The sequence below is a fragment of the Lolium rigidum genome, chromosome 2 (assembly GCF_022539505.1).
Source record: "Lolium rigidum isolate FL_2022 chromosome 2, APGP_CSIRO_Lrig_0.1, whole genome shotgun sequence".
NCBI classification, from domain to species: Eukaryota; Viridiplantae; Streptophyta; class Magnoliopsida; order Poales; family Poaceae; genus Lolium; species Lolium rigidum.
Window position 1 is genome coordinate 237900178 of NC_061509.1, and position 13160 is coordinate 237913337.

General features: G+C 45.0%; 1 protein-coding gene across 2 annotated transcripts; it reads right to left on the bottom strand.

Moving 5' to 3' along the window:
• Positions 1–3703: 3703 nt before the first annotated feature.
• LOC124693160 (membrane-anchored ubiquitin-fold protein 3) lies at positions 3704–6594 on the bottom strand. Of its 2 annotated transcripts, none has more exons than XM_047226623.1 (3): positions 6221–6594; positions 4895–5065; positions 3704–4045 (listed from the first exon to the last, which is right to left on the bottom strand). In XM_047226623.1, the coding sequence occupies exons 1-3, from the start codon at positions 6351–6353 to the stop codon at positions 3990–3992; spliced, it is 360 nt and encodes a 119-aa protein (XP_047082579.1). In that variant the 5' UTR covers positions 6354–6594; the 3' UTR covers positions 3704–3989. The 2 variants fall into 2 exon arrangements, with proteins under 2 accessions (XP_047082579.1, XP_047082580.1); XM_047226624.1 differs by having other exon boundaries at positions 4898–5065; positions 6221–6593.
• Between the last annotated feature and the right edge of the window lie 6566 nt (positions 6595–13160).

The following is a 13160-nucleotide window of genomic DNA, read 5'->3' on the forward strand; positions in this document are numbered from 1 at the left end:
CCAACCCCCTCTCTCTCCCCAAACCCTAGCGGTCTCTCTCCTCCACCACATCCCGCACGCTTAAGCGAAGCTCCGCCGGATTTCTCCACCACCACCGACACCACGCCGTCGTGCTGTCGGATTCAAGAGGAGCTACTACTTCCGCTGCCCGCTGGAACGGGAGGTGGACGTCGTCTTCATCAACAACCGAACGTGTGACCGAGTACGGAGGTGCTGCCCGTTCGTGGCGCCGGAAGCGATCGTGATCAAGATCTTCTACGCGCTTTTGCAAGCGGCAAGTGAACGTCTACCGCAGCAACAAGAGCCTCATCTTGTAGGATTTGGAATCTCTTCAAGGGTGAGACTCGATACCCCCTCGTTGCTACCATCTTCTAGATTGCATCTTGGCTTGGATTGCGTGTTCGCGGTAGGAAAATTTTTGTCTTCTATGCAACGTTATCCTACATATGCCGTCGGCGAGGAAGTAGCCATAGTTGTACTTGTGGCCATTTGCTTCAAACTCCACCAATGGACCTTCCCGCATTGCAAGTCTTGTCATCAGTGGTGACCGTTGAAGAACATTGATGTCATTGCAAGATCCGGGCATTCCAAAGAAAGCATGCCATATCCAAGTCTCTTGGTCGGCCACCGCTTCAAGTACTATGGTGGCATCCTTCTTGTACCCTTTGAATTGTCCATGCCATGCCGCTGGACAATTCTTCCAACTCCAATGCATACAATCAATGGAACCAAGCATACCGGGAAACCCCGGTTGGCGTTGATCTCCAAAAGCCTTGCCGTGTCTTGAGCATTGGGGGCTCTCAAGTATGTGGAGCCAAAGACATTGACAATTGCAACGACAAAGCGCTTCACACACAAGATAGAAGTGATCTCTCCCATGGCCAAATGATCATCAACAAGATCCGCCGGTATACCATATGCCAACATACGCAAGGCGGCGGTCACCTTTTGATATGTCCGCCGCTGCAAGGAGGAGGTGCGGGCGACGCGGATCTATGACGCGGCGGCGCGCAGAAGCGGGGGCGGCGGCGGAGTCGACCGGCGGCGGCTGGATTTCGCGCCGGCGGTAGGTGGGGAAATGAAGGCGCGGGCGCGGTGAGGAATTTTCCAGCCGTTGGCTTTTCGCGCTAGGACGAGCGATGCCGCGCGCTGTAGCCGACGCGCCAGATATGCCGCTCCGGATTGTGCAAAAAGCCGTGCGCCCTAAATTTTTTACAGCGCCGCGCCGTTTACCGCGCCTGCTGGAGCGCCAGATTCTGTCCCGCGCGCGCTATATCGGACGTTTTTATGCCGCGCGGCCTATATAGCGCGTCTGTTGGAGATGCTCTTACGGACCTAAACAGATATGAATAGGATGGGATCGGATATTACTCTTTTCATATCCTATTTTTTGAATTTAGATCAAAACAGATGCTGGATACGCGTTTTGTATTAAGCTCGAAGGGGAAAATGACATTGTTCGTACAAGGTAAGGAGTCCACCTCGCCACTGCTGGCCACAGATGGATACATATATGAATGTTGATTATATCGGATTTCGGATTTGGGGCGCACCAATATCGAAAACAGATAATCAAAAAAAAAGTCACACATAAAAATAAAATTATGCATACAACATGATTAAAAATAATTAATATATGCACAAATCAGTTTGCGTCATGGCAGCACATCACGGTGGAGGTAATACTAACAATAACATGACACGACGAGTCGAGGTAACATGCTCGGTTTTGTGGGTATTTGGGGTTAACCTAATTTTATTAGATAAACATCGGATAATACTTTAAAATGTTGAATAATCCATATCCATCAAATATCCTCTTAATCAATATCAGTATCCACATCTATAATATGTGGATTTCTAAAAGTTCTTGATATATCCTCAAAAACATATGTGAATGCGGATCTAGATCGAAAATTATCTGTACTATTTACACCCCTAAGTCTCGTCGCCTATGCTTGCTTGAGCACCGACGGTCAATGGCCTCGTGCCACACGGATTCAGAGATGGATAAAAGAACTGTGAATGCAGTACCCCACATTCGCAACAAAAAAATGTACAGTACCAAAAAAAACACCCCGCGTCGCCTAACCCTAGGCGGCTCGGGGGCGATCTCCCGCCGCCGGCCGCTGCCACCCCCCTCCTCGCCCCGTCCTCCTCGCCGCCGCCGGAAGACCCGCAGGGCAAAGCCCTGGCGGCGACGGCGGCGGCGGGGGCTTCGTCCATCGCGCGGTGGAGGCTACCCTGGCGGCGGCGACGCACGTCTCCGGCGGCTCCGGCGGTTCCGGCAACAAGCTGGCGCGGGAGAACGGCGGAGTGGACGTCTCCACGGTGGTGGAGCGGCTTCCAGCGCGATGGATCGCCCTACTGGCGGTGGATCTTCGGATCGCCGGTGGTAGGGGCCCCTAGGGTCTCGGGAGACGCTGTCGAGATGGTGGAGGCGGCGTCGCGTCAGAATAAAGGTGCTGGAGCTCGGTCCCCATCTCGGCAAGGCCACGTGTGGCGGTGCCGGCGAGCTGCTGGCCTGGTTTCCTCTCAGATCGATGGATCTGGGGAGGGTGGTCTCTCCGGGCACGGTCGTCTTTCGACTCTGCCGTGGAGCTTTGGGAGTCGGAGGGCTGTTGTTAGAGCTTTCTTCCCCTCGGCCGGCCGTGGTGGCGAGGGAGGGAAGGGACGATACAATCGCCTTCCTCGTTAGGGTTTTTAGGGTCGTTTTTTTGAGATGCGACTGTCGCGTCGTGAAGCTTCCTCCGGCCGGCCATGGTGGCGAGGGGAGGAGGTGGATTGACGTGGCGTCGATGGTTGGGACCTACTGCTCGGGGTCCGTGGATTGGAGGTTCTGCTTGGTCTCCACTGCGCCTCCCGCCTGCCCGATGGTCTGGAAAAGATTACTAGCTCTCACCCCTCGGGGTGGGCACTCCTACGGTGTTCAAAGCCCAATGTGGCGAAGGTGGCGGCGGTGACTCGATGGTGTCTGAAGACGGGCGGCTTCCGGATTCGGTCTCTGTTCTTGGGTGGTGACGATGAGGACGATGCGCTTGATTGCGATTTGGGAGTACGGTGTGTGGTCTTCTGGGTCCATATTGTATTTTCCTTTTTTGTGGAGTCGTTTGTAATCGGTTTCGCCATTGATTGAATTCCATCAGTTGTTATCTCAAAAAAAAAAAAATGTACAGTACCCACACGGCCATATGTTTTCTTTCTTTCCCTCTTAGGCTCTAGATCAAGTGCGAATGTTCCGTAATTAGTTGCGCACACATCCTATTATCAGATGTCGCACTTTGAGATTTTTAAAAATTGTGGAATAAAATCGTGAGCATGGGTTATGTTGTATCTAGTGCACATATAAAATCTAGTTCCAAGATATGACCATATGTGACTTGTAGAAAAAAGAAAAGACCAAAGTCCACAACTATTCACATATCATTTGTCTTTTGTGTGCAGGCTAGATATTTTCAATTTTTTGAATGAAACTTTAAAGATGCATACACAACATAATATATGTCCTAGATTTTTTGAAAACTAGGAAGTGTGACATCCGATAATGGGGTATGGGCACAACTAGTTGCAAATGAGAGTTTCCCCTCTCGGTTTCCTCTTTTTCTTTTCATTAGCAGAATATATATCACTCCTTTCCCAAGCTACATATACATATATTTGAGTAACAGTACAATATTCCCTGTTTTACGTGACAGACGATATGGCTAAAAAGAATCGATAAAATGTCAGATATAGCAAAAGGAGAACGAAAAAAAGACAGTTGTTTCCACATCACAATTTATACAGCAGCAAGCATCCAATCCAATCCTTGATTCCCTTGCAGGTGGAAACCTTGGCTCCCAGCAGCTCCCAAGTATGCTTTGACGGGTGTGAGTACATGTATTTCTAGGGCTTCAGTGGCTCCAAGAACTGGATGTCAAAATGAATACACAAAACAAGACGAAAATTCTAGAGCTAGAAGCATTGTACATCATCTGGAAGTTGTCTTATCAGAGTATGGTGCATCCACATCGGTTCTGCTTCGGGGAATTGCCGAGCTGCTTCTCTGGAAAGGGGAAATGCAACAAAAAAAAAACAATTATGACAACTTTAAGCAGTGTTGAAGAAACTACTGTATGACAACTTCAAGCATCACATAGCACGATCATATTGAACCAATTAGATGGCATATGCATAATCCATGACCATCCCTATATATATCATCATAAACGAACTCGCCCTTGAAGAACATAAGTCCATTACATCTCTTAAATTGCTTAGAAACAGATGTTATAATTTACAAACATAGGATTTTGTGCGCATTAATTGATTTTTTTCTTGCTTTTGAACATACAATATTATTTGAAATGCATAAAACACACACAGAAAAAGTCTTTTTTTTGCAGGTAACACATAGAAAAAGTTGGAAGTTCTTACGGTTGGGTAGAACCTCATAAATCATAAGGACTACAAGCTATAAGCTCGGCAAAACCATCAGTACCACTGAACCATAAAACCATGTGTGGTATAGTCAAAACCTATATATATTCATGCCTCTATCTAGGAAACCTTGATTCAGGTTGTTGCAAAGTCTGATAGGGTTTTTGACTAACAATATGTTGTGATCAACAAATCACTACTAAAACAGAAGCAATATATTTCTCACCGAAGAAAAACGTGGGGCCTTTTACAGGCTGCATCATTTCAACTATAGAGATTCATGCTTATGCGTGTGCATCTTTGGAGCACAACAACTAGATAACAAGTAAGATGTTTCTACAATTAATAGTTGATCGTATTCAACCTTTTCAGTCACTGAATGTTGTAATACAATCTCAAGAATAAAGAGCAAAAGAGATCATCGATGGAACCAGAAACACAATGAGAAATAAAAACATAAAATTGTCGGCAATACCACGGTTTTTGTCAGCTTGTGGAGGTCGCACTACGACATGCATTGTAATTACACCTCCAGGAACCTCTCCTATTGTAACACGTGACTCGGCCAGTGTCCGGCTATTCTCCAATATCTTTCCACCATTGATGAGCTTCAGGTCATTGACCGTTTTCGGAGTTATTTCCTTATCTGTCATTGGAAAAGATAAGAATAATTCCTTTTAACAAATTAAACTCAGAGATCAGTAAGAAAAACATGTTCACATCACACTGAGTGAGTTTCCAAAAAAATCCAAACAAGAGAATTACCATTCCTAATCAAACAAGGGACAAAGAGAGGGGGAAAACATGATATTAAACTATCCCCAGCCATAATTCAAATCAAGCCGTACACAAAGATGAGTAAGTCTAAACTCCTTACAAAAGGAGAAAGACCATTTTTAGATTAGGGGTGGTTATATCACTGTGCTTTGTTTGCTTACTGGTGCTGATTCAACTGGGAAATGATTCAACTTTAACAGTTCTAGTTTTTTACTCAGGACAGCATCTCACCCAAGTACAGCATAGCATATCAAGAAAAGATCCTGACCTGAGTGTGATAATCAGATAACTGCCACCAGACTGCTAAGCATAATGATACATATGAGTGTGATAATCAGATAACTGCCACCAGACTGCTAAGCATAATGATACATATGGAGTATGCCCCTGCTATCATATTCATGCAAAGGACCCTTAGTCCGCGTAAAGATGAAGAAGCAACTGCGTTCACTGTGCTAGCAGATTTCTATCCACAGAGTGCAAATATGCACTCTAAAGGCAGAATTGCAGATAATGATCTCTCTTTGTTTTGCGTCTTTATAGAAAGGAAAGGAAAATAGCGATCCTTGTCTGTCCCTTCATTCAGCTTGTGATTTTTGATCCAAATCAAACCGATTGCTGCCAAAAATTATCCTTTCACAATTTGTCCGCAAACCTCGAGATAATGTACATTTTTGGCAATATTAACTGCCCATGAAAGGGAAATTCTCAATTGGCCAAGTTCTAGAGGAGTGTTAAAGATGAGAAAATTCGAAGCAGCAGTTATTTGTTACTCAATTGGCCAAGCGTATCCATGAAGAGAAGAACAACAAATCAGGCACAACAATAACACTTATCTGACAGGAGAAAGACTAGAACCGCGCAAGCACCACGCAACAACCGTAACAAAAAAAACTATACATGATCCACGGAGCTGCATGGCAGCAAAAATTACATAGCTGAACATCTCCTTTTGCCACCAAATCAAGCACGCGGGTCAGGACGGCCTACGCTTGCCAAATCAATCGGGAATCTGCGGTCTCACCTTGCGGCCACCGGGCGAGGATGAAATCCTTGAGCGCGGAGACGGTGGTGGCGGGGTCGTACTTGCTCGGGCCGATATCCGTGCCGTCGAACAGGCGGAACTTGACCTCGATCGGCTCCTTCCCGCCGGCCATCTCCCGGCCGGTTCAACGCCCAGCCCCCACCTTCCAATCCTCCCAAGATCCAAGAAACAACGGATCAGAAGTCCATGGCGCAGAAAGGGTCGCACGGAATCCACAGAAATCGGCCCGGCGTCGGATTCTGACGAAGAATTCTTGCTTCCGCGTGGTATGGGGGTTGAAAGCGAGGGGACGGCGACTCGGCGAGGAGGGGAGGAAGGTGGAGAAGACAAGAGACCCCGCGGTAGTGGGCTTGGCTATTTTAACTGATACTCTCCAGACACAAATATCTTTTCTTTCTGCAATGTACGAAGTTTGCGGGATTAGTTCATAGCAGCAGCTTACCAAAAGATTTGTCAAAAATGGCCAATTATGTACGAGATGCATAGTGATTAACGGAGGAAACAATCGTCGTAATGGATACTGACGAAAGCTTACTATCTTTGGTGGTTTGACTACGTCTAGATATACCAATTTCTATCACTTTCATTTTTCTACAATCAACACCATATATTTTATTTATATTACTAGTAAATAGTACTTCAGTGATGAAAAAATAAAGTCTGTAATAAATTAGAAAATATTTGAGGTATTCTAACTTTTTCTTCTTATATACGATATAATTTTGTAAGACGAACGGTCATAGATACCAAAAAACAGACCTGTAATTTTTTTAAAAATCTTCTTACATGATAATTTTGTAAGGGATCGGTCGCGGATACCAAATACCGTAATACCAATTTCTATCACTTTCTTGGTCAACACCAATCACGAGAAAGATGGGTTCTTAGAAAAAAATAGACATAAAGATATGCATCCACACTATTAGGCCAAAGTATTAGTATGCCTCCGTTCCATATTATTTGTCTTTTATTGAGATGTTTGTCTAAATACATATGAATCTATGATAAGTGATATGGAACGAAGGGGGTATATGTCAACATAAGAAAAGAAAAGGTGTCTAACACCGGTGCTAAGAGATGTGATGACATGTTCATAATAACACGGATTTTTATGCTATGATACTCTATTTAGATAAGAAAAAAAACAAATTATTCAATTAATATTGTGCTATCTTTACCAATTAATGTTTACATGATCCTAAAATTATAGAAATGGTTTTCTTTTGCGAATCAAATTATAGAAATGGTTGATATTAAACTATAAAATATGTAACAGAGATTGACATGTTGTACAATAGATCATTTTATCTTTCATACTTAGATATCATCTAATAGCCAAGAGAAGGAAAATATACTTTTATTTTTTTCTCCTCCGACCCATTTATCATTCTATGCGGCAGTGGTAAGATAAAGTCATTGCCACATATAAAGAAACTATGTTAAATTTTGATACAAGAAGTATCGATTCACTTTACTTATATAAATTATAGGCAAGTGTAAGTAAAATAAAGTATAAAAGTATCTATTTAAGCTACTATTTAGGAGACTATGTTTTTTCTTTCTTCATCCTTTCCTTCAATATCTAAAAAACCTGACCATAATACATCTGTGGAGTGACATGTGACCTAGTGAAGGTGCAATGCTCCAAGCGCTTTCAAGAAGTCGTCCTCGGTGCGCCAATTAGGCAATCAAACTATAAGTCAAACCTAAAGCTATTACCCATGAAGCAAAACTTTGAACCAACACCTTTAATAAGGACAAGATGTGTGGACGATCGACGATATGTGATCTTTCCATAAGACTAAACCATGAGTTTTCATGAGCAGAGAATACATCTCTAATTTGAAGAAACTTCTCTACTAGCTTACTCACACATAACAAGCGAGCTAATGGAGGATTTGCCGACTGAGACTACGATCATATCGCTATTGACCGCTCCTGCGGCACCTTGTCGATTGTTATCATGTGGGACGCAACAACTTATAGCCTATGATACGTCGTATGTATGCCACAACCGTCTTAGTCCTAGATCCTGCCTTGCGAGACACATATGTTGTTGCCGCCCTGCAGAGCCATACTGCACTCACGTACCACCACACAATATCGCACAAGGGCAAAGATGTCGCCACACAAAGCATGCCGGTTTCGCAACTAACATCCTTTCAATGTGCCTCGACTGTCTCACAAAGCGGGGAAAGCCCCACCGCTCCCTCCACTTTTAGACACACACGGATGCGTCCGAACTTAGTAGACGGCGAAAATGTGAGAAGAGGATGAAGCAGTGACGATCTAGGTTGTTGCCCCCGAGCCGCCAGAGGAGGGCGATGCATGGGGTGTGTGACAACTAGTTTAGCTGATCATTTGTTTCTTTCTAAATTTACAAAAAAAATTAAGAAGCTCTGCTAAGACTTTTACATGTTTGCGTTGAGACTTAAAATGGTCGTTGTCAAAGAAAATGTATGGAGTACGAGACAGAACTGTTTTATCTATAAAACTGTCGACAGGTCTCTTCATTAGAATTAATGTCTTGTTCTCACACGGTTTCAAAAAAAATGTCTTGTTCTCACACATGAGTATGTTGTAGTATTTTCCCGGATAAGGACCAATCAACATCCACATTACGTTGGGTGGTATGCATGATTAGCTTACTTGAGAAGGTGGGCTATTATTGGGAGCAACTAACACAATTATAATTCTTAGTTATTGGCCAGGAGATGTATGGACCAACAAGAACAGCTCCATACATGTTTTGCTAGTTTTTGTGTGTATTTTTGCAGGACATAATGGTTAATGATGAATTGGTGACAACAATTCTACCGGTAAGATAGTAAGCAAGATGACAATTGGCAGAAGTACAAAGCGGTTGCTGTGGAGTGCATTTCTCCTTTATTAGAAACAAAAGCAATTGCGTGCTGCACAACAGAATTCCTCTGCAGTCTGCACAGAATGGTATTCAAGGAGACCGAATGTTCCATGGCTTTTCCAGGTGGAAATGCGGCAAATACCACCGATGTGTCGCGTAGCGGAGCTCTAGATTCCGTGCTACAGCTGCTTTCGCCTCTTGAAGCAATCATCCAGGGAAGCAGTACAAGCAAAGTTTGGAGAATCTTTCAGGCAAAAAATTACTAGTGCTGAAGGTACGTACATGGAGAAGGTGACTATTTCCAAGCCATCCAATTTGAATCTCGTTGCTGAAAATATACATACATTAAGGAATCTTAGAGCATCTCCAGTCGCGTCCCTCAAAAAGCGTCCGGCATAAATGATTTGGGGCACGTTTGGGACCGCGCCGGACAAAAAGAGACCAAAAATCTGTACAAAAAGAGGCTCTTCCCAGCTGCGTCTCTCAAACAGCGTCCGGATGCATGCATTTTAATAGAGGGACCACCCCATACGGGAAAAGTAGGTGAGAGAAAGTGTGGGAAAGAGACTAAGCATGTGGGACTAGGGGTCGCATGCATGCATGTGGACGCTATTTATGTGTCCGGCGTCCCTGCAGGACTCTATACATGGAGTCTCTACCGTGACGCCGGACACAAAATGAGGCGCTAATTAGCTTTGGGGGACGCGACTGGATAGTTTTTTTTCCCCATTTCTTGTCCGCGGTCCCCCAAATATCATTTGGGGGACCCGACTGGAGATGCTCTTATATCCTTATTGCTGGATGTGACAGGATAAATGCTGGTGTTGCATTCGCCTAAACGATTGGAATAGAAAGGAGAAGGTTGCCAGAAGCAATTGAAAAACTGTACTATAATAGGCTGCAATTGTTCACTGGTGATGACTAATTAACAGGTAAGAAGACTGCTGATTGGTGTCACTAATCACCGTTAGCGTTTGCAACACGACACCCAACTTGTCGTTATCTACCCCCATCCATCCAGTTGCTGCTAATTTATCTCGCGACTTTGAATCTGATCCGTCAGAAAAGACTAAAGAGAGTCGATAACACACATACTTATTAAAACCGAACTCTGTTCCTCGTGAACTGATGATTAGATTGGGTGTCGATCACATGCTACTCCACTATAATCTATTCCTTTCTCGATTCTCAAATGATTTGCCCTGAATACCAGTGCTGCCGCATGATGCGTTCTGTCGCCTATCTCCCAAAATCTGCAGGTCCCGAGTTCGTTGCTTGGTGGCAAACATGATATGCCATTAGCTTCGTTTTCTGATATTGTCTAGTACTAGCAGGACTGCAGCCATTGGACCTACTGGCACCTGAAAGATCCTTTACTGCTGTGAGCCTGTAAGTGTGAGCAGATCTAGAGTGGCAGACGCACTTAGCAAGAGTTGCTCCGAACTCTTCTGCCAAGTTGGGAATTTTCAAATTTGTCCCCGCATAAAAGAGAGAAAATGGAATAATACAAGAGTAGAGCGCTGCCTAGCCTAGATGATGGTTTGGAAACCATTGCCTGCAAACTTGGCTTCTCCTATGATACAGGCGGCCGGGGCCGATCGAGCGATGGATGGGTGGACAGACGGCGACAGGTTTGGTGATCCACCGCCGCGTCAGATGTGTTGTGCGTTGCGTTGCGGCAAGCATGTTTCGTGGTGGATGGAGAAGGCAGAAAAGGGACGTTAATGGAGTGCCGCTTTAGGTTACTCGTGGCCTGGCTAGATTCGACGGTCCCTCGGACGAACTTTGGGGCGTCTGGTTTTCGAGGCTTCAGAGTTCAGATAAGTGTCGAGATGCGACAGAGAGGAACACTGAACTTTATCGCTGTCAGGTCAGGTGTCAGCACGGGAGCAAAGTGGAACATCTCGGTCTAGTGCGACGGAAAGAGTTGAAGATGACACGATGTACTACTAGTATACGAAATGCACATGCCGGCAACAATAGCCTCATTTCAGGAGAAAAAAAGAAAGAAAGAATGTGCTCTGTAACAAGACACAACAGCAGAGCGAAAAGAAGCGAATAAGGAACAGAGCAAGGAAGAGCAGGCCGTGCGAGCTCCGGATGGATGGGCTGAAAGAGTGTGGGTGTGTGGGGAGAATGGTCTACAAGTGCAGCGGCCATTTTAGCCTGCCATTTTCAACTGGGACCGAATGTTTCTGCTTGACTGAGTCCATACTCCCCTCAAACAGACTGAGCCCATACACACTGATTAAACATGCCTTTTTCAAGGGTAATCAAGGCGAATGAGGATCTCCGCTTAAGAAAACATAATTAAGGTCATCTCAGACCCGCATACGGACATATGTGAGAAGATGCTTGATATATGAACACAAAATGATATAAATGTTTAAGTCCTCAAGTTGTAGTTGGAAGAGGACGTTTTCCATGACAATGTTCCCATCATTCCTCAAAAGTCAGAAAAGGTGAGTGGAGAAAAAATAGCATCCAAGGATATATGTGCAGGACGTAGAGTTTTCATGATGAAAGATGAACAAGATTGTTATTCAACCAAAGCCCACCTATATTTGTCATGATCATGCTAGCCATACAACACTTAAGAACAGAAGAAATAGTGGAGAAGCATCTGAAGATGTAAAGGCTCACGCAAGATTTGGACACAATAGCAGTTTAGTAGTGTACTATTTGGACACATCATATGCCCGAACCTATCCACATTGAGATGTTGGATTCCTCACGACCGACGAAGTATGCCGAGCAGGGGTACCTACGGGCAGGGGCAGTGCACAGTTGTCGGAGTGTGGGTAGACGCACCGACGCTCCTTGTTGCCAAAGATCCCGTGGGGCGGCAACACCCCAATCCCTCCGCATGGAGCTCGAGAAGCCCCAGGGTGGCGCCGGCGTGCTGGGGCTGCGGGAAGTAGGAGGTTCCAAACCAGAACGGCTCCACTCTTGCTCGGGCATTTGGGCCATGGCACCATGCCACCGTCGATTGGGCTCTTCCAGCCACAGGCGAGGTGGGGAAGGGAGAGGGGCATCGCAATGACCATCCACTACGGGAGTAACAACGAAACACTCCAAGGTGCACGAGGTGGCCACTACCGAGGGTCCGGTTGAGACAAGTTCCGCCCCACCACCTCCATCGGCATGGAGGCGAAATGGGTGGTTGTCGTTGCAGGAGTGATGGCTCCCAAGTGTAGGAGATCAATTGTAGTATTTTTCAATAAAAAGTTCGTCGAACACACGAGGAACACACGAGGAGCTGAAGGTATTGGTTAGTAAGTTTGATAAGTAAAACAGTAAAAGGGTGCAATAGTTTTGGTGTTTTGAGTTCGTAGTTTGCAATAAAATAAAGTACTGAAAGTAATTGGCAACAAGTAAATGCTCGCAATGAGACAATGCCCAATCCTCTGTGCAGCAAGAGGAAAAGCTCAAGTGCGTGCGTGAACTTATATGTGACAAGCGTTTCCGAGGGCAGCATGGATTTACTTAGTATTTAAATTTCTACACAACATGGTAAATATCTTGTCAAGTTTCATTCCTTTAGGGCGGAGCCTAGATTAGGTGTACCCATAGATATTGATGATGTAAAATGCATATATCAACTTCCCCAAACTTAAACCTTTGCTCGTCCTTGAGCAAATAAGTGAATATATCATATCATGTAGCAATGAGCTTATGGTTGATAATAAAATACGAGCATGGCATCATCAAATTATGCATATTCAATTGTCTTCAAAGATTTATGAACTAACAACCATAAAAATTTGGGCTACATAAATAGGAGTTCTAGCAACTACCCCTTGCTTTCACTACAAGAAAAGTTGCCATGGCCGACGAAGTTGAAGTCGCGCCGTGGTTGCTGGTGTACCATGGCCGACGATTTTGGGTCCCTCCGTGGTGCATGTCAAAACTTTTTTTTCTCGTTTTTGAGGCCACCTAGCCCGACGAAAGCGGCCAAAACGTCGCATATGGTGGCCCGGGACGTGGTGCATCGCGAATTCTCGGGTTCGCCGGCCGAGTCAACGCAAATCCGCACCGCCCGGGGATGTAGGGCCC

What these genes read in the sequence shown, in the direction of transcription:
- LOC124693160 (XM_047226623.1), bottom strand. Translation starts at nt 6,353, where the DNA reads ATGGCCGGCGGGAAGGAGCCGATCGAGGTCAAGTTCCGCCTGTTCGAC. An exon ending in CCTCGCCCGGTGGCCGCAAG is followed by an intron (nt 5,066 to 6,220) that starts GTGAGACCGCAG and finishes TTCCAATGACAG; the next exon opens with ATAAGGAAATAACTCCGAAA. An exon ending in ACAAGCTGACAAAAACCGTG is followed by an intron (nt 4,046 to 4,894) that starts GTATTGCCGACA and finishes TCCCCTTTCCAG; the next exon opens with AGAAGCAGCTCGGCAATTCC.